Raw genomic sequence first — 24,368 nt, 5'->3', positions numbered from 1 at the left:
CTAGGGAGAAAGATTGTCCATAAGTGGCAAACATTTCCTGGAAACAAGCTAGTGTTCAGAGCAAGCAACTGAACTTTATGTCACCGTGACACCTTTTCGTAATTTCCCTAAGAAGCCATTCAGATCCGCCTAGGGTACAAAATCCTTGGGAGGAAAATGTGCGGTTTTCAGAGATCACAGATTTTGATCTTGGCACCTGAAGCCCTCTCTGTGCACTGGGCATGCTCCAGTGTGGGCCAGAGCAGGATTATTCCAGACACTGCAGCTCTGAGCGGCAGAGCCCACATGAACCGAGTGCGGGGTACAAGTCTGCTAGACACCCCAGGAACGGAGCGGGGAGACTGGCAGGGATTAGTAAGAAAATGGGGTAGCATGGAGCAGATGCCAGGTGACTGAGATAGGGGTTTGCTGAACACACAGAGTGGGACTGGGAGGAAAACCTGCGAGAACAGCGTCATCTGGCTCGGGATAAAGAAGACTCTACACTTCAGTGGGAAGCGTCGATTCCTGATTTGCCAACCATCGTCAACAGCGACTCCATGAGCTTGGCTAATGGAGTTTGTTAGCCAAATCTAAAGTTCCTTTTCTGCTGGTGGCTCATGCTGGCATCAGTAAGCAATTATAAAGTAGAATGTGGCTTTTTTCAGTTTACCTAAAACCAAAAAGCACCTCACTCCTTTCTTCCAAGCCTGACAGCATGCAATCACGTATTCAGGACTCCCTGATATGACACATGCACATACAGGGAAAAGAACAGCAGCATGTGCCATTTGTGTCTTACCATTTCTTAATATTAAAATATTTGCAACCTTAGTAACAAATCTTTAGGAGATTCTGGATGGTACCTGCTAATAACATATGTTAACCATTGCCCAAGGTACTATGTTAACACTCTATGATTAACCCCCTATCTAAAGTCCCTTAATATTAAAGCTGGAGAGTGGGAATCTGTGGTAGAATGTAGTGCTGTACAAAGATGTTCAGATTAGCTCTGAGCAAGCATGTTCGCACAAGAGCAACAGTCAAGTTGTGTTACTGTTGTGGTTGACTCACACAAATGCCTGGCCCTGTAGGATATAATTCAATAATATGCCAGTTCTGGCTGTAGAAGTTGCTGCATGCCAGTCTCTCAGCTGTGCCAAGACATCTGTTTGTGGGCTAGGCTGCAGAAGAACTCACTGACACTGTGTGGGTTAGGAAAGGTTTATTTGGGAGGGGTGTTTTTAATCTACGCCATGTCACACTCGAGTGTGATCTCACATACAGCTGCACCAGCACAGCTGAGAGCCTGTGTCTGGCCCAGGAAAGCGGGGTGAGAAAAGCCAGGACTTCTTAAGAGAGTAACTCATCCAACTAAACTCCCAGACAGGCCTTTTCCAAGAGCGAAATTTGACGTTGGGTGACTGCATTCCCCTACCTTTCCAGTGGTCATTTGCACATGCTGCCCTAGACTCTTGCCTCTGTTGACCACGGCCTTTATCCTGCATTTAACATATGGAACAGAACTTGGATATTGCTGATGTAGGTTCTTAGAAGAGCCATCCCACTCCATGCCAGAAGTGAATTCATTCCAGCAAGGGGCAGAGGAGAAAGAAAAACACTTGCATGTGAGTTTTTAACAGCTTGGCAGCCCGTCAGGCTAAGAGCACAAGGCAGATGTGTGCACCAGGATGACAGCACCTAAATGGAAAATAATCTACAATGGAAATGCTAAAACAAATGCAAAACTAACACCCCAAGAATAGCCAAAGCTCCTAAATATTCTGCGCTGGATTTTTATGACCTTGAAACAATGATCTGGAGTAGCCTGTTCCCTAGTGTGCACCACAGCAGACATGTTCAAACTAGAGGATTAACACCTCTCACACCTATCAACAGACACAGGCATTAAGCAGGACGAGATAACAGCATGGGCAATCAAGAAGCACTGCATCCCAGTTCAACACAGGAGGGTTATAAACGCACAAGCCTCTGAATCCAGCAGTGAAAAACTTAAGCCTGCCAAGCTGAGGATGGATTGAAGTAATGACTAATATTTCCTGGGAAAATATCTAAGAAGTAAGGAAGATAAGGGGAATAAACATCCCAGCACCTCCAGACAGAAATAGCATACTGAAGATATAACCTATCCAGTCCACTCTCTCTATCTTCTGGACATAGCAGTATTAACATGCTAATTGAGTTAGATAATAAAGATGGACATTAATGAGAATTTCTCCTCCCCTCTCCTCCTCCCCAATTTATTTAACAAGACTGGTTTTCCTCCCCAACCACCTTGCAGGTACTAGGAATTAAATCTGGTGAGATGGCTTCTGGGGATCACAGCCAGGAACTGGGTACTGTCAGAGGAGAGTGGGTGGGTGGGAAGGGAGCTGGAGAGCCAACTCAAATGGATTTGAGCAGAGACACTTTTTTTTAACTGCTGCATCTCATGGAGACCAGGACAAGGAAAGAAGACTATCTCCTTGAAATATCACATAGGTTTTGTTTAGAGGACAGAGAACCCAAATGCATTTGTTTGCTCCAAAAGGGGCATCCCAAAGCAAGCATTCAGCCCTCCCCATGCCCACCCATGTTAAACTGAGGTTAGAACCAAGCACCCTTTTCTCACACTCCCTCTCTTGGATACACTCTCCCCTTCCCTCTTGTTCTCTGGTACATATTGCACCTTTTTGTTCCCTCCACAAACCACCCATACATGCCCTGTCTCTCTGCTGCTCACTAGATGCCTCTTCCTGCCAGCACATGAGGCACCAGCAGTGCCTCCTGGGCCAAGCTCAGGGACCCAAGAGGAAAATTAACTGGATGCTGCCTGAGGACACTGTATATCAGCTATTCCAGTTTCCCTGACCTGCAGGGAAGCTAAGGAAATGGTGCAGACGGTGGAGCAGCCCTCAGAAAGCTCCAGTTTCATCTAGGGCTTACATGGTTCTCAGCAGTAACCCAACAGCATGATCCGATATTCCTAAAGCATGGGTGGGCAGGGGAAGGGCTAAATGCTTGCTTTGGGATGCCCCTTTTGGAGAAAACAAATGCATTTGGAGTCGCTGTGCTCGAAACAAGTGGCTGTGCACAGACATTCGAGGACGTGTGTGTCACCGGGCTCTCCACACTCTCCTAACAGCCTGTCCTCGTCAGGCTGCCACACACTCACTTTCTCTCTCCCTTCTATGCATACACACACAGTCACACACCAGTATACATAAAATATTTCCGCTCCTGCCACTTACTGGGCACTCAGTAATATTTTGGGTCCACAGGCTCATGTTGGAGCTGTCCTCAATGGTGGTGCATCGCTTCTGCTTGCTATCCCAGCCGCAATAGGGGTCTCTGGCTCCCAGGCATTCCCTGCATGTGCAAAGAGAAAAGATTAAAGCTCTTTAAGACTGTCTAGCTCTAAAGACACGTATTCAAGTATAGTGCTTGTATATGACAGCTGTCAACTGCACGGAGGCTCAGCAGAAGAAACAATTTCTTCTAAGCAGAAGTTTACCTGCTTGGAAGGGGAGAACGGCTGAATAGAAGGGTGATAGGACACAAAGCAAATATCACTCATAGAAGCTGTAGATTAAAAATCAGTTCAAGACTGTCTAGCTCTAAAGACACGTATTCAAGTATAGTGCTTGTATATGACAGCTGTCAACTGCACGGAGGCTCAGCAGAAGAAACAATTTCTTCTAAGCAGAAGTTTACCTGCTTGGAAGGGGAGAACGGCTGAATAGAAGGGTGATAGGACACAAAGCAAATATCACTCATAGAAGCTGTAGATTAAAAATCAGTTCTCTCTGAAAGAAAATGACTTTACAAATTTTAGTCAAAGAACACTTGTCATTGAGATATCTTTGTGCCCCTATGTAATCACTCAGCAGGCCAAATCTCACACAAAGCAACCTCTGTGAGTATGTTTTCTGACACTGTGTCCGTCCAAAGGGGTTAGACAAGCAGAATTAGCCAATGGACCAGTAATAAAGGCTTTCTATTAGTCTTGCCCTTTGCTGGAACAATGGTTTCATTTATAATCCCACCATCAAGATGTCAGTTTGGAAAAGTCACAGCAGAACATTATTTCTAAGCTTTTGGCTGCTTTGAACACTGCTGTATTCATTTTCCTCCTGAATCCATATTTACAGGCTAAGAGTGTGTTCCCAACATGTGAGCTGCTAAAGAAAAATAACTAGGGTTACTACTGCAGCTAAACAGAGAAGGTCAGTCACAGAACTCATCTGTACCAATAAAATTCAGCTGTATCGGTTGTTCCCGTGAGTGGGTTACAAATTGTTAATTTTCATTAAGAAAACATAACAGTACAAGCCACATCATGCATGTGTTAGTGAAAGACAAAGAAGAAAGGAATAACCCTAAAAAGATTTGCAAAATTATTTTTTTTATTCCAATGATCCATCCTCTTCTACCACACAAAAGGCTGACAGGATCTTTCCAAAAGTCCCAACTGATTTGAAAACTGCCAATTAGACAGCAGCAAGGGACCAAGGGGAAAAATTCAGTTCAAGAAGCTAAACAGGAGAGTAATAAAATTTATTCTAAGGGTAGGTAACAGTATGATAAATGAAACATTAAAAAGAAAATCAAATTAAATGAGATGTGAACTCTTCCCTCCCAGAAATCTTTGAAATCCTATTAGCCTGTAATCAGCTGCAAATGCAGAAGCAAGTCCCTTAAGCACAGCTGAAAACACTCTATCAGTCCATACTGACTCCACAGCGATTTGCCCCAAAGCAAACCCTGGATTGTTTTGCTGTCTGGTACCCACTGTTTTATATGTATAAATATATATACACACACAGAGACACATGTGTATGTATTTATATTTTAATTACGAGTTTCCAGTTTGCTCCTACATGGTAGCTCCTGTGTTTACTACAGATTTCACACACACGGTTGTAAGGAAGAGAACTTTCAAGCTTTAGGAAGGTAGTTACAATGACCGTCTCTACTACATTTTTCCTTCAGCTGCTTCAACACACCCAAGGAAAAGGCAAAGATGATTTTGTCCCAGCCCCAGGCAACAGAACAGCAAATATTTGCCTGGAAAAGACTCAGTCCAAGGACACAGAAAAGACAAGGGCTGCTTCGCTCATCATTCTTGCTGAGAACCCCAATCCTGCTGTTCTGGAACCCACACAGCCCTCACTCATGCAGTGGGGCTGCTGCCCCATCTGAGCTGCCTTTGCCACCCAGCAGCACCCCAATAGTGACGGAGCTGACACCGGGGCTCCTGCTCACCCCCTCGGTAGCCCGGCCCTTCGGGAGGGACCTGTGTGGTTTCTAGAGAGAACAGTAAGAATGACAGCAGCAAGCGTGAGGAGAGGGGAGAGAAAAACGATGCTGCTTTTAGTCAGCCCTTTGGTCAGGCTCTCAGACCCTGCCACCAAGTACATGCCGTTGTTTCCAACTGCACAAAGCCATTTCGCTGGGCACCCGGCGAGCAGAGAGAGGGCATTGTAATTCATAACAGGGAAGGCTGTTGCAAGCATCACCCTATTATGATACACATTTTCTCTGAATTTAATTTATAGGAAAACATGTGCTGCATAAATTCAGGAAATAATCTCCATATGTTCAGCGCTGCAGCCCTCAGCCACTCCACAGGCTGCAATATATCCCGCTTAGGCACTGGCCACTTCGCTGGCACTGTCATAACGTATGTCACGTCGCTAATGTGCTGCTCTTGGCTGGGAGCGGCGTGCTACAGATCCCGATCGGTGCGCTCCATGAATCACAGCCTGCCGTCCCCTGCCACCGCCACTGACCCCCAGCTGACGGGCCATCAGTCACCGAGCTGCAGAGCCGCCGGAAGGCCACGATGCCGGGCTCCGGCAGCAGCCTGGCACAGTGCTCGTTGGCAGGGAGCTACGGCCATCCCGCGCCGCACCGTCTCTGTGCTCCGCATCCTGCGTGTAATGAATTCCTACCCAGCCCCGGCCCCACTGGGTTGTCAAAACGCGCACTCTATAATTTAACCACCATCAAAGCCCGGGACTTCTCCCTGTCTGACAGCAGGCCCTCAAACCCATTTGAAACCTAAAACCAAAATAGCTATGCTGTCTGCCTCCCTTCAGCATTCAGAGCCCACTCGTCTGCCTCAACTCTGGTGAGAAACCTATTATACCAGCCGACAGCGATATGTTTTAGGGTGAGGAGGAATGTGTTTACTTACACACAATTTGCTCCTTTTTTTTATTTATTGTGTAAGCAGGAAAAGCATTACAGTGTGCATTACTGCAAGAGAACAACGTTTCTGGCAAATACTTTAAGTGAACAATTCAAAACCCACCCTAATTTATATTCTTACAGTATCTTTAGAATATATATCCTTATTTATGTTGTTAAAACCAAACCAAAAGGCAAATATACGGATGCATACACGCATGCACAGATCAAAATGCTTCAGAAATATGCTGTCATTCTCAGTAGGTCAGGCACCACGGTGTGGAAAATGTAAAGCTATCACAGCACTTCCCTGTGCTCAGAACACAAAATAAATTGAAATGTTTACGTGTAAATACCATTTCGTATTATGATACCGCTGAAAAGTCTCACGGGGTCCAGGGGACCCGAAGTCTCGCAGGGCAGTATGTAAATACTGTGAAATAAGATACAAAGGAGTTTACATGCTGTAATGAAATTCTGATGTTTCAAAGGGAATGGGACTTCTGCCACGGGCTCAGTGGGGCCAGATTTCATACCCTACATACAGGGAACACCACACTTGGGTCTCCTCAGTGGCAAGCCAGGTATGCCTCAAGGAAGTAATGACACACTACCATTTCCCATCATAATTTACACAGGTAGTGGGAACCCATTATCCCAGAAGACTACCCAAGCTTAGCAGGTTAACACCGGCTATATTAATGCTAACGACTTACTTAATGAAATCCCACAAAGTGGGATGCTTGTGGAAGTAAGATGGTGATGATACCACATGGTCTGTGCCCCCAGTTCCGCTCTGGCCATCTACTAACTATAGCGCATTCAGTGAGAACTCGGGAGAATACTTCTTGATGGATATCTAACCGGCTGGATTTATTATGACACAGCATTACTATCAATAACGATTCACTTTAATTCATTGCCTCGCAATAAATGTCTTATCTGAGGCATAAAGGCATACACTGAAAATGCTCAATTGAAAAACAATTCCATTTGTATCTCCTATCCAAGGTATTTTTGTCTCCGGTTTCTTATTCTCACTTACCAAGGACATTTGCATGAAAATAAGATCTTACTCATAAGAGCTCACCTGCTGCCTGCTGTTTGGGAGCTGTAAGCCTCCCTCTTGTTGGCTGTTGCAATAATTTCTACAGCAGTGATCTGGGATAACACAAAGGCTTAAGACTCTCCAAGTGGAGCACTACCCACAGCCCACTGAAGTCAGTGGAAACTCTTACCTATGACTCAAAAATGGGTCCTTTGAAACCTGGTGGTGCTGAGCCTTCACTAATAGCATGTGTTGTAAAAAGGTTTCTGCTTCCAAGATGCTCGTCCTGCCCAAGATTTGCTTTTTTGTAACAGCCTTAATGATGTCTTCTTTCAGAATCCTCATTAAAGCTTAAACGTCTGTAGTTCAAAAGTTTTTCATCTTTAATTTGCTCTGGGTCTAGAAAACTTCATCTTTTAGTCATTTTCCCCTGAGAGTTAAAAATCTCTATACTACGTAATAAATGGATGGCCAAATCAACAGAACCAGACCCAAGGGACTAGGCTTCCACAGACTCAAGGAAAGAAAGAATTACTAGAGCTTCTTCCCATTCTTACTACCAGACAGAAGTCACACAAACAAGCCATTTTGTACCAAAAGCCACAAAATGGTCATCCAGAGCATTCACACTAAAGGACTCTGCTCCCCTCATCTGCCAGGATGTGCTTGCTCTCCCAGTTTTCGTTCCCTCACTTTTCACTTACCTCTTTCTCACTCCTTTTTGGCGACTAAAAGCAAATAGGAATGGAATGATGGGATGTGATGATCTGCAGAGGCAGGGCTCTAGACACAATGACTGAGAAGCTCCTTTCCCAAACTGCGTCTGCTCACACAACCCTGCCACTCTGCACCAAGGGGGGGTTTCTGCGTTTCTGCTGCTAAGTTTGAAACCTGCAGCAAACATCACGTTTGCCAGGGAGATATGATAACTGCCACAGCACCCAGTCCTTTAAACCCCCACGGGCATCACCACTCAGTTCATTAGAGGCACAGAGGGAGCAGCACTACCAACCGGTGCGGTCAAACATTTATAAACTTCATCCTGCAAGGCACTGAGCAACACTGCGCTCAGCATCTCAGGGACATGGGCAGCACAAGAGCTCAACTTGCTCTTTTGGGGGAGTAAGACCTCAGAATTTCCCGCTGGTTTGCTGCACTCTTTGAGCAGTTCACTCCAAGAGAACAGCCCTTTGCAAGCAATAAGGGGGTTTTAGCTGTAAGCATGAAGCTGTGTTTGGCAGACAGACATTTCCTGACAAGGTTAGCTTACTGCCCCATTGCTATCAACCTGTGGAAGGGATGAGCTAAACAAATAATCATATTAGCTTCCAGCCAACCAAATCATAATTACTGACAACCTCAATAGCCCGTGCAAGGAAGAGCGGACTTCTGTCTTCCCTAAAGCCAGATGGCATGAAAAAAGAAGAATAAGAATCAAAAGGATGTTCGTGGCTTAAGAAAATAAGATTAGAAAGGGGAAAAAAGCACCAGACCGTCAAACAATCCCTCTAATTTTCATACCTTTAAAAATTCAAACTGCAGAGATGAGTTAGTGATCTGTACAAATCCATTATCTTTCCCCACTGAGAAGAGAAGCCAAGTGGAACTGAGCTGCTTTAGTCAGATGCTGGTCAAGTAGCAGCTTCATTTCTCAGCTGGTGAATACAACATACTCCGTGCCAGATGCTACTGCCCTTTCCTCAAGACAAGTAGCCATGTACTTCATAAGCAATTAATGGGGCTATTTGTGGAGTAGCACACTACTCAGGCAAGCCTACTACAGCTCACAGGTGCCACCGCTGTGAGGGCTACATTTGATGTTAATCTGGACAGACAAGGTTTGGTATTTTGGCATTTCGCATTGGACACTGGGGCAGAGAAGCTGAAGCGTGTGTGTGTTGTGTGCGTGTGTAATTTATCACCCACACATGCTTAGCATCAGTGATTGCTGCTCTGCACATGATTTGTTTTGAATGCATAAATTAAAGCCATGGTGTAAAACAACCTCTAAAACTCAAGTTCATTTATGAGCCAAACACATGTAACTTATTTGAAAGAAACAGTGCACAGACAGAGGATTTTCAGAGGCAGTTTCACCTCATTTTTCTTTCCACATCAGGGACCTTAGCTTGCCAGTTTCCACCTCCTGCCCTACCATTTTCAATATCACCTTAATCGATTGTGGTTTATAGATTATGGTCTCGCACAATCTACACAACAAACTATTCCATTTCTTACTTTCTGACATCCCATTCCATCATCTTTTAGCAACAGTGAGTTCTTTATTGGATAGGTGTTTATTTTTATTTTTAAAGCTGTGAAATAAAACAACATTGCATTTATTCAAATATGAAGATGAATGCCAACCCGAGAAAAATTCTGATTAAATCTGGATTTATGTTTACATCTGTAAAGCAGGTTATTGAAAAAAATGAATGTGTTCCTCCACAAACCCTATTAGAAACTCTTGTCACTCTGCCAAACAAAACTGACCTCTAATAAAAACAGAAGTACAGAGGGCCTCTGACTACCAGCGATGGAATCAGTCATCCACAAGAAAACTCGGATACTATTAAAGTCCTAATGAAAGGAATAGCCAGAAGGAATTCCTGAATGCGAGGCATGTTTGTCCGGATTGTGAAGCACAACTGTTTCCTAGCCTCGGCAGGCTTTTGAGCCTTAAGAAAACATGCCCCCCCAGGGCTGCCATATGGAAAGAGGCAGAGGGGACTAGACATCCTTTGGGAAAGACAGCTTGGGCAAATCAGTGCACTCAAGTGTTATTCCCTGTCTCTGCCCTGTGCCAGTTAGTGTCTGGAGGCGGCTGTCAGATTAAGATGTGCTCTGCTCCTGCGTTTCTGCTCTGTGGTTGCGGATCTGAGACTTCTGTGTGAACATGGCAAATTCCTGTAGTCTGGTGGCGTAGGTGGATACGGGAAAAAGGGGGGTTTAGGCATGAGCAAATCCACTCCAAGGGACTAGACAGGTACTTTACGTAGCCTCTGAAAGATGCTGATGATTTAAGAACAAAAATAATGCTAAAATGGGAACTTAGGAAGGGAAAGAAAACTGCAAAGATGGAAAACTTAGAAGTGCGAGTGATAATAAAGAAACCTTAAAACAGTCTACAGTTGTCACCCAGGCTGCACAACATAATCCATATTCAAGCAGCTCCTTTGTGAAAGTTGGATTTTGTTAAGCTCTGGGTAATTATTTTCTGCTCAAGGAGATGCAGATTCAACTAGACAGAGCCTTTGTAGATTAATGTATGATGGAAAAGACGAAATTAAATCTCAGACTACCTACTACACCCCGAGGATCTAACACATCTCTTGTCCAATGCAGGGCTATTTTAACATTGCATAAGGGGCAATGTTAAAACACAAACATGGTTCTGTCAACATATTCTCCTTTTGCCTATGTAGTTCTAAAAACACGATCAAACAATGACCATTCCACTTTTTAACAAAAGACAGCATCACTGAAGTAAACGGATATCCTTGATACCCAGCCCTACCCCTTCGTGGACTGGACTGTTCCCATAGATCTATAGCACTTGGATATTTTGACATGTAAAAGACACTAGACAGCACAATATTATGTTTTTCTACAACATATACATATTTTATATCCTTATAAGTACTTAAATTTTAAACTTCAACCAACAATAACAAATCTGCTCTGGCTCCAGATACTTCCTCCTCCCCAGACAGGTAAACCAGCACATTTTCTAATAAAAAGTTAATGATGCATCTTGTCGCAATATATTCATTCAGCATTAAGATTGGACACGTTTGTGTTTTACGCTGCAAATGCTGCCTGGAAGCTTGAGACATGAAGCAAACCGGCCATGGCAGCAGTAAGGCAGTACACAGGAGCCGTGCTGCTGAATATCACCACTGCCTAGAATACAAATCTTATGACATAACAGTAGCAAATTGCAAGCATTGACAGATGCAATGGCTATCTGCCCTGGGGCTTGCTGGTAGCTTTAGTTATTAATCTTGTTTGTATAACAATAGCATCGATGTCATCTTAATATTACATATTCCAAGAAAACTACTCGCTTTCCTACCGTGTTGAAACTAATTTCACATAGCTCAACTAGCAGGCACTGGATAGCAATGACTTTTAGACATCATTGATCTGTGCTGGCCTAAAGCCATCCTGCTAGAGGTAAAAGGATCCATACACTAAACTGTTCCCGATCTTTTGGGCTAAGTCGTGCCGGAAGGACACTTGAAAAATAAGGAGCAAACAAAAGCCTTCAGCACGTTCAACCTCCCTGCTAGCAAATCCAAAGCCCCCCAAAACAAATTGGCAACCTAGTCATGACAGTAAGGAGAGAAAAGGCAGTGAGCCCTGAAATTAGCTGATTTTGTTTGGCTCTTTCTGAAGTGACCTTCCTCTGTTCCCACAGTTGTATAACCCTGGACTCCAGCTACTGCTAAATTCCCCTTCTGCCACTGTACCATTCACTCAGGGCCATTTACATAGTTCGGATCTAAACGTAGGAGCCTAAAAGTACACAGACAGCTTAAAATGAACGTACAGCCTGCCATTGGTGTGAGCATTCCATCAAAATGGGAAAACTGTAATGATTCATCTGGTTCAGAGCAGAGCTCGTTTCCATTCTTTCATCCTCCCTCCTCTTTTTCAGTGATGCAAACACCGGCAATCTCAGCACAGGCTTATTCCTCAAACTCAGCCTCTTGCTGGCTTCCCTACTGGCCCCACATTGCACTGCTCTCCTCACTGTTATTTGCGATTCCCTCATACTTAAATGCCATCTACAAAGTATGCTATTTTCTTTCTTCCATGCCATTAAAGATAATGTCAAACAAGATGAAACTGAAAACCAATCTCTCTGGCGTCTTACTGGAAACATGCCCCTGCTCACTACATTGCTGCTTACCCTTACCTTCTTTTTTTTCAGACACACATGGCCAAGTCCCTTTCCCAGACTGTTCAAATGAAACTCTTCAGCTGCTATCCTATAATCCAGGTTTCTTAGACCTGCACCATCCCCTCAAATCTTAAAGGTCCATATCCTGCAAATACTGTGAATGTGCTTAACTTTACATATATAAACAGCTACATTAAAGGAAATGGGAGTAATTGCCTGCTACAGCAGATGCAAATGTGTTTTCAGGATAGAGAAAATGGTATAATTCTGTACTTCTATTTAAAGAACACGGATCCATTTCATCTACCAAACTTCATTCTTTCCAAGAGCTTTAGTGATCATGGCTCTGTTTGATGTCTTCATTCTCTGTCAGTGGGAGTCTCGCTATTTACTTAAATGCGACCAGAATGCCAAACCAGATGTTTAGTGATTTATTCTGATGTATTATTGGATACTGTGGATGACAAAAGATTGGGCTGAACACTCTCCTTGCCGCTTATGAAGTCTTCCAAAGCTTTTCAGCATTAGTGGTGGTGCAATAATTAGCTAATTTCCTTAATTTTGGAGGGGCCATATCAGCCAAAGCAGATGGAAATTGATGATTAAGCTTTATCACAATATTTTTGTAGGCTCTTACCTTTCCTTTTGCCTCTATTTTTAAAAGGGTGTTCAACGTGCTGGGTATTTTTTAACTCTCAGGGAGAAGATTTTCAAAACAAAACCTGGGCCAGATTTTCAGCAGCGTCAGCTCAGAAGAAAGGGCTGGATTTTCTAGGTCTTTGATGAACAATCTGGCCATCAACAGTGATCTGCTGGTTGCTGGGCTCCACTGAACAAGTCTCCGCTTTGTTTTCTCCCCTACCTCTTTTAACATCTTCTCTCCCATGCTTTTTACCCAACAGTAGTTACTTGTTTGTCCTTCGAGGAACTACCATCATTCTGCCGAAGAGGTCAGAGGATTTCCAGCCCATATGTTCTTTCCCCAAAACTGGGAAATGTTTAGATCTCTTTCCAGACTGTATTATTCTGCCAATTAAGTTCCCCAACAGTTTCACTCCTGAAACCTGGTAATCCTGTAATTCTGGTTTAGCAATCCTCAATTCAAGTGCTTCATTCCTTTGTTACAGAGGATTTTGCACCACATAAGGAGTATAAAGAAAGAGAAAACAACAATAACCACCAAAGCAATCCTCCATGCGCTATCTCAACCCCCTTAAAGGGTAGTGTGAACTTGAAACATGGACCATGCTTGGAGGTCCAGTTTTGCACTTTGAAAAGAGAAAGAGGGTAGAAAACTCTGCTTCTTCATTGCAGCTGCTGACCCCTTTTCTTCCAAAACCTCGCAGGAGCCATTTCAGGAGTTACTCACCTGTATGTACTCAGTTGTCTGATCACTGGCCCAGAGCTGTTTAGAGGAGAATTGTGTTTCTCACACAGATCTCAAGTCAGCAAATAAGAGTACTTGTCAGCTGAGTCATTTCTGCTAGCTTTGCATTAAGCACCATGGCCGGAGGGGATGGGATGCACAGCAGAATTTAGGCCAGTAGAAGGGCAAAAGCTCAGCATCACTCAACAGCAAACTCCCTGCAACAGGGTCAAAAAGCAGGCAGAGTTCAAATGAGAGTGTCACAGTTGCACGCAAGAGGGTCTGGCTCTCCCCAAAGCCTCAGAAGCAGGAGTATCTCCGCTGACAGAAGGATGACCTGCAGGGGTACTCACACAACCTGATGGGATACCCACATGTCAGCACAGCAAGACAGGGAAAGAACAGGCAAGATAAACTACGTTCAGAAACACACTGTACATCCCAAAATTGCAACCTGCATCATGGGAACTGCAAATTTTATGTGGAAAATTGGACAGAGGAAGAGGAAACTATAAACATCAATATAAAATGCATTATAATAAACCACTCGGGACGGAGAGAGCAGAAAAGGTGGGTATTCAAACGACACCCCGGTCTCATTCCTAAACATATTTCCTTTTCCTTATTTGCATATGTAATTAAAAATGGCTTCAAAAATTACTCTAAGTCCTGCCTCATGGTGTCTGTCTGCTCAGAGGTCCACAGCCCTGATGCTGCAAAAAGGCAGAACAAAGGAAACCCGAAGTGTTTTGGAAAAGGAAACCCTGCTTCATTTTCCTAACTGTTTGACTGCAATTCCTAAAATGAATAAACATGCCCCACCCTTTGAAAAATTAACTAAACTACCCCTATACAGATAAGCCCCACCTGAAAATAATGGATCTAAATAATGGATCTAAAGTCCTTCACCCCTCTAAAATTCAGATCCGGGATTTTGTTCAGGCGCATCCTAGATGTATGGTAGTGTCAGTGATAAAGCTGTGATGCTGATTCTCCAAATATCTCTCCCCAAGCCTCGGGGGCAACTTGAGGTAAAACTCCAAGCTCATTTGAAAACTGTAGGAAGATTACAAGGATTTCAAAGCCATGCACAACCCAGCAGCAAGCACAGCCAAGCCACCACCCAGCAAAGCAGCCTTCAGAACACGCTGCGTGTTCAAAGGGCTTGTCAGTTTGTCTTGAGTTGGACATCTTCCTAGCACTCTCCAGTGAGACCCGGGAATGGCAGTACTGAAGCACAACAGAAAAACACACAAGGCAAGGTCCCTGCAGCCAAGTCCAGCCTGTAAATTTGGGCGGCTGACATTACAGATGCCTTCCTGCTGCCCTGTTGCTAAGATGGGCTGTTCTGAAAAGACAGATTGAGACAGGTCAGTGGGCATACACAAAACACTGCTCAGACACCTAGAAATATATTGGGTCAACGAACTACATCAAGACATGGGGCTGAGTAACTGGTCACCATTTAAGAGATTAAATTGCTGCCGTGTCAATAAACAAACAGTAAAGGAGATGGCTGAAATCCTTTTCTCTTTCCATCGCTTCCCTTCGCTGCTGCTTTTTCCTCTGCCCCATTTCTGAGCCTCGTACCAAGCCCCAAGGTTTTAAAGCAGCACAGCAGCAAGGATCACTGGAGGGGATCAATGTAGGATCAATTTTCTCTCGATACATGCCTGCCTGTTCCAGGGAGAAGGCAGGGTGAAGGCAAGAGCTCTATGTCAGCAATAAGGAACCCACATCAGCCCCAAGGGTGTAAAAGGCTGCAAAGTTTCCTGATAACATAAAGCAGAGCCAAAGAAAACAAACAATGTTGTGGTATTCCTGCCTGGGAGGCACACATTCTCCATCACCTCCAAGCTTTCTAAGCCCCCATCAAAACGATCACATTATAAAAACTGCTGAAACCAGAGCTTTTCAGGGAGGCCAGTCAAGGAGTCATAGCACGACAAAAAAAGTAAGCGGGGGGGTGTTGTAGGAGCAGGAGCCCTTCTTCCCATGGAGGCTGTATATTGGCATGTATTAAACACAGACACAACAATAAGCAATAAATCACAGCCCAGGAGAAGTGCCAGGTGGAATGCACTGGAGGAAATTAAAACATCCTTCTCGATACAGTTCAGTATTGAAAGAAATACAAAGGAGGCCAAGTTGACTTATCACCTACATAGCCAGGATGCTAAGGGGAAAAAGGCTTCCAAGATTTGCAGCCGAAAATATTTCAGTTTAATAATTTCCTACAAAAAAGAGCTTGGCTTAAAAGGCAATAATAATAGCACAAACATACTTTTAAACAAATAACTAAATAATGGCCTTTCTTGGATTTCCTAAGTTTTCTCCTTTTTTCCCCTCCTTTTTTTTTAAATGCACATTCCCCCACCAGACTCAGCCATGGAGCAAAGGATCCACTGCAGCGTACACAGGTACACTAGCTGGGCAGCACCCAAATTCAGCAAATTCTGACCTCCCACATTGCCAAAGGCACACACCCACCATGCTCTCAGGAGACCCTATCTCCTGTGCTTCGGTACTGCCCCGTGGCTGCCTTTAATTGCCTAAAAGTATAATGAAATTAGTCAATGGAGGCAGAGTTTGAGTTTCTATCCTTCCCAAAAGCTGGACCACTTCCTTATTTCACTGGCAAATGCCTCTAGAAAGTTGGTTTTAAGAAATCAGAGTTGATACACAGGCCTCCCAGTAATTTCAGCCAGGACTCAGTGTCGTACAACGCATAAAAGGGAGGCTGCTTGTGGTCACCAGCTGGCAAGGGAACCTCTTCGGAGCTGGGTTTCTGTTTTGCTGGGATAAGGTTAAACTAGCAGGGGAACACACTGCAGCTCTCAGGTCCTAAATACATGGCGCTCCTGTGAGTTATTCCCACCCGTCTGCCCTCCAGGCACTGCTGCTTCTTCCCTGCTTGTCCCTTTTTTTAGGCAGTTGAGCAAACCTCCAGTATTTGAGTTTTAATGGAAATGTCATACAAAGTACTTACGCAAGCTGAAACTGGGACACGATCTATAAATTACCGGAAAACTGAACTCAAGATTAGGAGAAGAAAGAAAAGGAAGAACTCATTTCTCCTGAAACTGGATGATATATATGTATACACACATAAATATTCTCAACTGAAACTCTCCAGGACAGCCTGAAGAGGACAACTGTTACGTTCTACTTCTTTAGATCTCTGCTTTTAAGGGCCGAGAACGGGATGGCATTTTCCAGCTGTGGTTCTCTTCCTCTTACTAAATGTTTCTGTGTCAGCCTGCATGTATAAGCAACTAAACCTTTACACATTAAACCTTTCTGTGTCAAACTTGCAGTAATGACCAAGTTGTATTTTCTGAAAGGGATAATTGAGATGTTCAGCTGGCATTTTTATATTTAGACACACATGAATTTAGTAAAAGCTGATAGATAAACTCTACTTGTTGAAAATAAAACGATGGTGGCATTTTCCATATCAGTTTTTTGGCAGATGAACATGGACATCTTGCAGTAGGCCATGAAAGAGGGAATCCGTTTAGATGTTGCTAACAACATCCTTCCTCTTGTCTAGCACAGAGCACATAAGTTCCAGGCAAAATTCTCGTCAAGGAAAGCAAGGCAAGAGCAGCAGAGGAAGAGTGTTTTCAAGCGTTGTAAACAAGCAATTAGCCACAGCAGACCCCACTACACACTCCGGGAAATTATTTCAGCATATGTCTCAGTCAGTTGGTATCACACACTTCTACCTGCTTAAAGGGGGGGTGGGGAGGATGCAAAAGCCTTCTGCACACATTTCTGGGTAGAAAACTGCTCTGGAGCCAGAGCTGACTTTTTTCTTACTCCCTTTAAAAGGTACAATCAAGGCACAGAATCTACCCAGCTGTAAGAGATGTCACACATAGTTGAGATGAGCTATTGGGTTCTAACAGCAATAACAAGTTGCCACACAGTCCAGCCCTGCCTCATCAGATGTTTGAGAGGTGATAACTCAGATAAGCTAGGATAGGCTGGCTGCAACCCAGAGTCAGAAACCTGCAGCCATATTGTCAATAATAACCACCAGCAAAACACAAGGAGGTAATAAAAGCAACAGTAAAATGTCAAGTTTAAAAAAAAAAAAAAAATATTGCAAGCTCTTCTTTAGTAAACACACAACTAATTTCTGATGAGGACTAATTAATATTTAAAAAAAAAATATTGCTCATTCTCATTGCTCCTGTCATGGATGTATCTATCAGGAAATGCACTTTCAACAGTGTCTTTCGTCTTGCAGAGATGAAAAAAAGCCTTCTAACCCAACTCAGACTAGAGTATGTTTCCCTGGTGCTTTTCTTTTTAACCTGAAGTGGAATATATCAGAGCTGTAAATTTGCTTACCCTTCTGTTCTGTACATGGAGCATCTCTCCAGAGGAATTTTTAGCACTCCATTATTTAAGCCCACAAAGAGCGACCTGTCGCTGTGCAGGATTTGGAGACTCTTGATTGCTTCCTGTTGTCCGTCAGGGAGGATCTGCATTTCCTCTAAATAACAACTCCTCAGGCTCCTGTTAGTGGTAGAAAGGGCCTTCAAGATGGTGCCATGCTCTAATAGAACAAGAAACAAGACACAAATAAATCTGGGAGGCACTGACTTCATTTCATACCTGCCTAAAGAGTGAAATGTTAATGACATCTTTATACAGCTGCTTTAAACCCAGTTCTGGGTCACCTGTTGCGCTCTGGCTACATCATTACAGTCCTCAGCAGTTCCCAGACATTACAGAAACCGTCTGTGAGTGCATTTTAATGGCAACCCAGGAGGATGTGAACCATCTGGAGAGTGAGTACCTGGAAATATTTCCCAGTTGGAGCACTGAGGCAGAAAAGTGTCTGGTCCCGTTAGCAGTGTGTTATACAGCAAGGTGACCCAAGATAGCAGGGATCATTTCTGGTGCTTCAAGTCTGTATTTCTTTTGCTTTATGGAGCAGATCGGTGTGATGGGATGCTATGACAAATGACAACAGATGCAGCAGACCTGCTGGAAATCTCAGAGGCCTTCATAATGACTGCACGGGTCACGGATCTAATTGATCCTCTTCCTGGAAGAAGCCATCCTGCCAGCTTGAGAGGGGATGTTATGGCATGAGCAGTGCATACACAGAACATACACGTGTGTGTTCACAGGGCTCTTCCCGAAACAATTTGAGATTTGGGAGATTTATGCTGGGGAAAAGGGCGTAAACCCCACCATTTTTCATTAAAACCATAAAGAGGTCTGTTAGCACCGATTATTCCTGAAGCTTAATCTGTCCATCCCAGTAACTTCTGTATTTGTGCCAAAGCTCAGCAATTACAGTGGCAGGGTCGGCTCTTTCGCTGAGGAGGGCCTTAAGTGTGGAACGAGACTGAGGCCCAAGTTTGGGCTGGGGTTGCCTCAGGACTGGGTTTGTTTTCAGGGCTGTCGCTGCTGGAGCCTTTGACTGGTTTAAATGTTTCAGGCCCAGCAGAGCTTACTCCTCAGTCGCCACTAGCCAGGGCCAGAAGGCAAACACGAAGAGGGAGATAAGGCTGTGGCAGTGGGCCTTCCTACACGAATGATATGAGGCAGAAAGTATCCCAGCTTTCTCCTGGGCTTTGTAGCTGGGACTCCTCACTTGAAATATCAAGATATCAAAATGGAAGAAGCATTTGTATTTCCATTTAGATACAATCTTCTCATCATAATCAATGTCCATGGAGGCTCCCACAGTGGGAATGTTACTACAACATATCCAAAATGATCACTTTTGAAGTAAGTGGTGGTAAAAGTTAGATAAATTATGACACAGTTCTGGAAGGTGGTAACGTGAGAATGAGGCAATGACTCTGCATTCAGATGTGAGATTAAACTAACACTTACAGAGGCAATCCATCTTCTTCTAAAGTCAAAGCTTCTGCAGCAGAGGATAACAACATTACACCCATGAGGTTGGCCATATGCTCTGATTAATCAAACTATTTAATTTAACCTCTATCATTAGTATGAATATGGAATAAGACTAGCATTTATAACACTTTGTCCTTCTTTAGCATCTTTCATTCATCCAAGATATCTGTGCTTTTCAGAAGAGGCAGTGTGTCCTGCTAATTACAGGATGGCAGCAGAAATCAAGAAACTAAATCATATACTTCATTCTACCATTGGCTCACTAAGCTACAACAAAAACCCACTTGCCTCAGCTTCCCCACCTTCATTACTTTTCAGTGCATGCCCATTCCTGAAAGCATTGGGAGTCATACACCAGTACGCACATGGAAGTGCAAGGAAAGACATAATTAAAACCTTGGGCGAGTCTGGAGGTTAAGTATTATTATTGCTTATTTAGAGATGAGTATGTCATAGTGCAACTTATGTGCACAAAACCACAGAACATTTCAGCGACCTTTGCTCTTCCCCACTGTTATGTATTAGTCTGATTCGTTGAAACATGTTTTTATAAAAGGGAGAAAAATGTTTTTGATGTTTTTAAACACAATGTAAACTTATGGTCTATTTACTTGGGACTCTGCCTCAAGTCCTCCATCCCGCTTTTAATTTACTCCAGCAAACTAACTTCCGTGCGGTTCTGTGCCAAAATTATATTGAATGACAATGGTGTAATGATGCAATGTCTCGGCGTCTAGGGCTGCTAGGTCTATGAGCAAGTGGAGGGAACTTTCTTAAGCCCTGATGCTCTTACCTGTCCCAATATACATCACGTGGTAGAGAGTATCCTTCCCCTGAACAATATCAACCACCAGTTTGGAAAATCGAATGCTGTCCTGAGTCACGTATGGATCTACAGTCACCGGCTGCACGACATCGTTCATCAGGAACAAGCGTTGCGCATCCTGCAGGACTCTCTCCGTCAGATTCTCGTTAGGGCTGTCATCACTCAGCGTCCCACACTAAACATGGAAGATTGAACTTCAGCACCTGCATTTTCTCCCCACTCCAGCAGCCCAAGACCAAACCCTGAAATTCTTCTGGAAACCCATGTTCTGTGGATTTCATGCAGAGTTGGGTCTGTGTGAGGGTCAAAGAATCAGGCCCCTTAGCCTAGGTTTGGCCTGTAGCCCCCTCTTTATGCATGTTTCTTCCAGATGGCCCACTGACCAGGGATGTGGTGTTTCATTCCCCTGAGCCAGCACACCAGAAGGGCAAAAGGCATTAAGAGAGGAGGAAAAGAAAGAATTAAAGCTAGCTCTAGAAAGATGAAACGCTGGCAGTGGAAAGAAAGTTTTTGTGGTGATCCTTGAGGCATTTCAAATCATTTTCAGACTGCACCTAGCATCTCATTCTCTACAATGGACAAAACCTGGAGGTTAAAAATGTGAAAAACAGGTTGGTTTTACATAGAAGAACCCAACTGACCACACTGCTTTTCTCTGATGTACTCCCTTCTGAACTATCCTCACAGTAATGGCAGATCAACCTGTGTCCATCCATCCTCTAGCACCAAGGGGTGCACTGAAATAGGACTCAATGCCCTTGTCCACACAGAACAGGGGGGAAGAGGAGAGCTTGTCTTATGTCTTTTAAACACCAGCCTAAGTCCTACCAGGTGGGTGGATAGTGCATTTTAAGGCCTGAGTTTCTCTTTCACACTAATCTCTGGAATTCAGCATTTTCAAAAGCCAATGCAAGACTACACTCTCCATAAAGTTTTGTGGTCCATGCTAGTAGCCAGGGCTGGATCTTCACTCTTCCCCACAATGCCTTGCATGGTGGGCAGAAGCTTTATTACTCCAGAAGACAGCTGGGTGACCAGTTATTTATCCTGTCCAAGGCCATGGGAGTCAGTGATACAACTAGGAATTCTGCTAACTCCCATACTCACCCCATGGACAACTTTGCTTCTCACTAAGTGATGCTTAAACCTGAGTAATTTAACAAGAAAAAACCCCACAACTTTATTTTTCTTCATTTTGGGTCCAGGTGTTTGGGCTTTCCTTGGAAGAGAAGTTAGCATACTGCGTGTTAGGATGTGGCTATACAGAACTCCAGCGTGTACAAATTTCCCGTGCGCATACTCTCCATGTGCATCAAAGCAGCCCTTGCAGTGTGTCTGCCTTTCTGAGGCGCACCATGCAGAGCTTCTCGTACAACATCCTGAAATGAGTTGACAGGAATTTAGCTCACATTTAGACAACAGTGATCCCAATGGCTGGTATACTGAGCCCTACACTATTTTTGAGCTTGTGTGAACTAGGTGAACAGGGTAATATTAATTTCCACCACATATGAACACAATCACGTTTTTATCAACTCGAGCATCTCCCTGAGTCGCCAGACTAAGGAAACTTCAGTACATTCTTGATGTGTCCTCAGGTGGGTTTAAATGGTTTTTTTCCTACTGCAATGGTCTTTTTCAGTTCATGACTCATCCTGCGTTCTAAAGAGTTCTTAGATCTCTCTCTTTTGCTATGTCCTGTGCTCCTTCTGGTTTACACTACTTCTCTTACTTGGATGCTTTTCTCCCCACTCACTTTCCTTTCTAGAGCATCACTGAAGGAGGAGTCCCAGTGGCAGGAATGTCATTGTTGGTTTTGTTTTCTGTTCTCATCAAGTCACAGATAATCCGTTTGGTCTATTGGCAGCCTGCATGCTGACACAGCATCCCTCTGGTTTGGTGTTATTTTGTTTTCTTCTAATTTCCTGATTATCTGCACTGCCCTGATCCTCTATATCCTTCAGTATTTCTCCTTCCTGTCTGCAAGAGAAAAAATAAATTCTGGCATGCTTCCCTCATCTTCCTTTGTGAACACTGAGGCAAAAAAATTAATTTAATTTTTTTGCAATATTGGCCTCTTCTGTCACTAAATTACCCTTGTCATCTCCTAAAGGCCCTTCAGTGACCCCTTGTTCCTCCTGTGCTTGAAAAACATCTTAATCTCTTCTTGCAATCTTCCTTTTGTCTGCCACATACCTCCTTCTTCTTTCCTTATTTTCCTCTGACCCTTGTCTTTCATCTTTCTGCTGCAATCTTTGCACTCCACATTTTATCTGATACTTTTCACTACATGGAAATGCTTTCCAAAGGCCTTTTCTATTCCTTCTGGGTTAGCCCAGCAAGGGACAGACAGTCCTTGATTCTCAGTTAACCTTAATATCCCATTTAAACTCAAAAAAAAAAAAAGCCCAAAAACGTTCAGCATGGCTGGGCCTTCTGTGAAGCTTTGTTTCTTGGTTTTGAGTGCATGAAGCTGAGGGGGTGATCGCGAGCCCAATCCTGTCCCAACTTTATACAGACAGAAGCCCTCACTCAGGCGTCATGAGGGAATTTAGGGGGAGAAATCAGGTTCCTAAGCAGGAACCCAAGTACGTCCCTGTCTGCATTGTGGACCTGCTTCCCACCTGCTCTTAATGTGATTTCAGGTGACTGCAGAGTCCTTTTTGGAAGGTCCCTGACATCACCAGCTTGAAGGCAGATGGCATTTGCAAGCAGCCTCAGCACCTTTGCCATAATAAAGGAGAGCCAGATTCACACAATTGGGCTGAAAGGATTCACCATAGGGAAGTAAAGACAGGAAGACAAGTCCATTCCCTCTAGCATTCCTCAAGTAGGAAGGGACTGAGCTGTAAGATGGGGTCATGCCTCAGAAAACTCAGGTTTGCCGGGGCTGTCACACCCATCCTCTGCCCCGCATAAAGTAACTGGAGTTGTTTTATAATTTTTAAATTGGCCTGAACTCATAATCCTGGAAAACTGCTCATGCCTAAAAAATTAGTATTTTTTAAGATGAGAAGGAACCACTGTGACCATCCCCATGCGTCCTCTTTCACCAACTACTGCTGCAGTGTGTCCCTAACTTCTGACTGAGGTACCGTGCCTTGGGAAGACCAAGAACCACTGGTAGTCTTAGGGGCCCTATCAAGCGATGGAAGATTCATCACTTCCTTACATAGCCACAGTGGTTAAGCACCTTTCTCGCTTAAAAATATAGGGTTGACTTTGTCCAGCTTCAGCTTTCAACCCTTTGCAATTTTGGTGGGGATGGGTGTCTATGCCCCCTTGTGAAGATCACATTCTTGGGAGTTCATGTGTCAGTGATGAGCGTAAACAGAAGTTTAAATTATTCATTATTATAAAAAATCTGAACATTCTTAGTATCAGTAAAACCATTCACTTCTTTGCCACGAATCCTATAGTATCAATAACATGTGTCAAGGACTTCCACAGGCTAAAACACAAATGTGAAGAAATACAATCTATATGCACCATGGATTTATCTGGAAAAATGAGCCCCACACAGATCAACCTATTGGAGTGACAGAATGTAAAAGGGACTGGAGTAAGGAGAGGGGCAGCAGCAGTACCTGGAAATTAGGGATTGGGTTTAACGTTGGCAGCCAGGCTGATCTTGGGTTTTCTTGGTAACGGAAAGGGCCATTAAATGCCTGAGTAATGGCACTCAGATTGAAGGCACACACTGCTGAGGCAGCTATGCTGTTTCTGGAAAAGGGGAGAAAAAAAAAATCAATTTAATCATTAGAAGATTGACATTTTCATCATAACAGACATCAAACTCCACTCAAATAAAATACACCTAAATTGCTGGGTAGATGTACAGTGACACCAATCTCACAGGGAGTAAAAATAAATAAATAAATTGTAAAATGCAGATGGTTTGCATGACAATTTTGAGAATGAATTTTAAGCTTGGTTTTAAAATGTCTGTGATTTAAGAGCCACGGAAACAGTTGTGACAAGAAAGGTGAATACAGTTTAATTTGCATGGATTATTTGTGTCTGGGTTTTTTTTTTTTTTAACAACCCATCTATCTTTATTGATTACAAACAACCTAATTTTTAATCTCTTGGTGTTTCTCAAGGTGAAATTCTGTTTCTAAAGACTCCTGAAATCTTCAGCTGTTAAATGTATCCACTAATA

At 43.6% G+C, this 24,368-nt stretch overlaps 1 protein-coding gene across 1 annotated transcript in view; it reads right to left on the bottom strand.

Moving 5' to 3' along the window:
- SEMA5B (sema domain, seven thrombospondin repeats (type 1 and type 1-like), transmembrane domain (TM) and short cytoplasmic domain, (semaphorin) 5B) overlaps window positions 1-23,929 on the bottom strand; it is a gene marked incomplete at its 5' end in the record, with an annotated part of 60,170 nt that extends 36,241 nt beyond the window's left edge. Inside the window, 4 exons of the mRNA XM_010149453.1 lie at window positions 3,231-3,348; window positions 17,851-18,058; window positions 20,174-20,381; window positions 23,794-23,929. Coding sequence (XP_010147755.1) covers window positions 3,231-3,348; window positions 17,851-18,058; window positions 20,174-20,381; window positions 23,794-23,929 — 670 coding nt within the window. The remainder of the gene's footprint in view (window positions 1-3,230; window positions 3,349-17,850; window positions 18,059-20,173; window positions 20,382-23,793) is intronic.
- Between the last annotated feature and the right edge of the window lie 439 nt (window positions 23,930-24,368).

Source organism: Eurypyga helias, unplaced genomic scaffold, assembly GCF_000690775.1.
Source record: "Eurypyga helias isolate BGI_N326 unplaced genomic scaffold, ASM69077v1 scaffold27633, whole genome shotgun sequence".
Classification (NCBI taxonomy): Eukaryota; Metazoa; Chordata; class Aves; order Eurypygiformes; family Eurypygidae; genus Eurypyga; species Eurypyga helias.
This window is presented reverse-complemented; position numbering and strand designations above follow the sequence as displayed.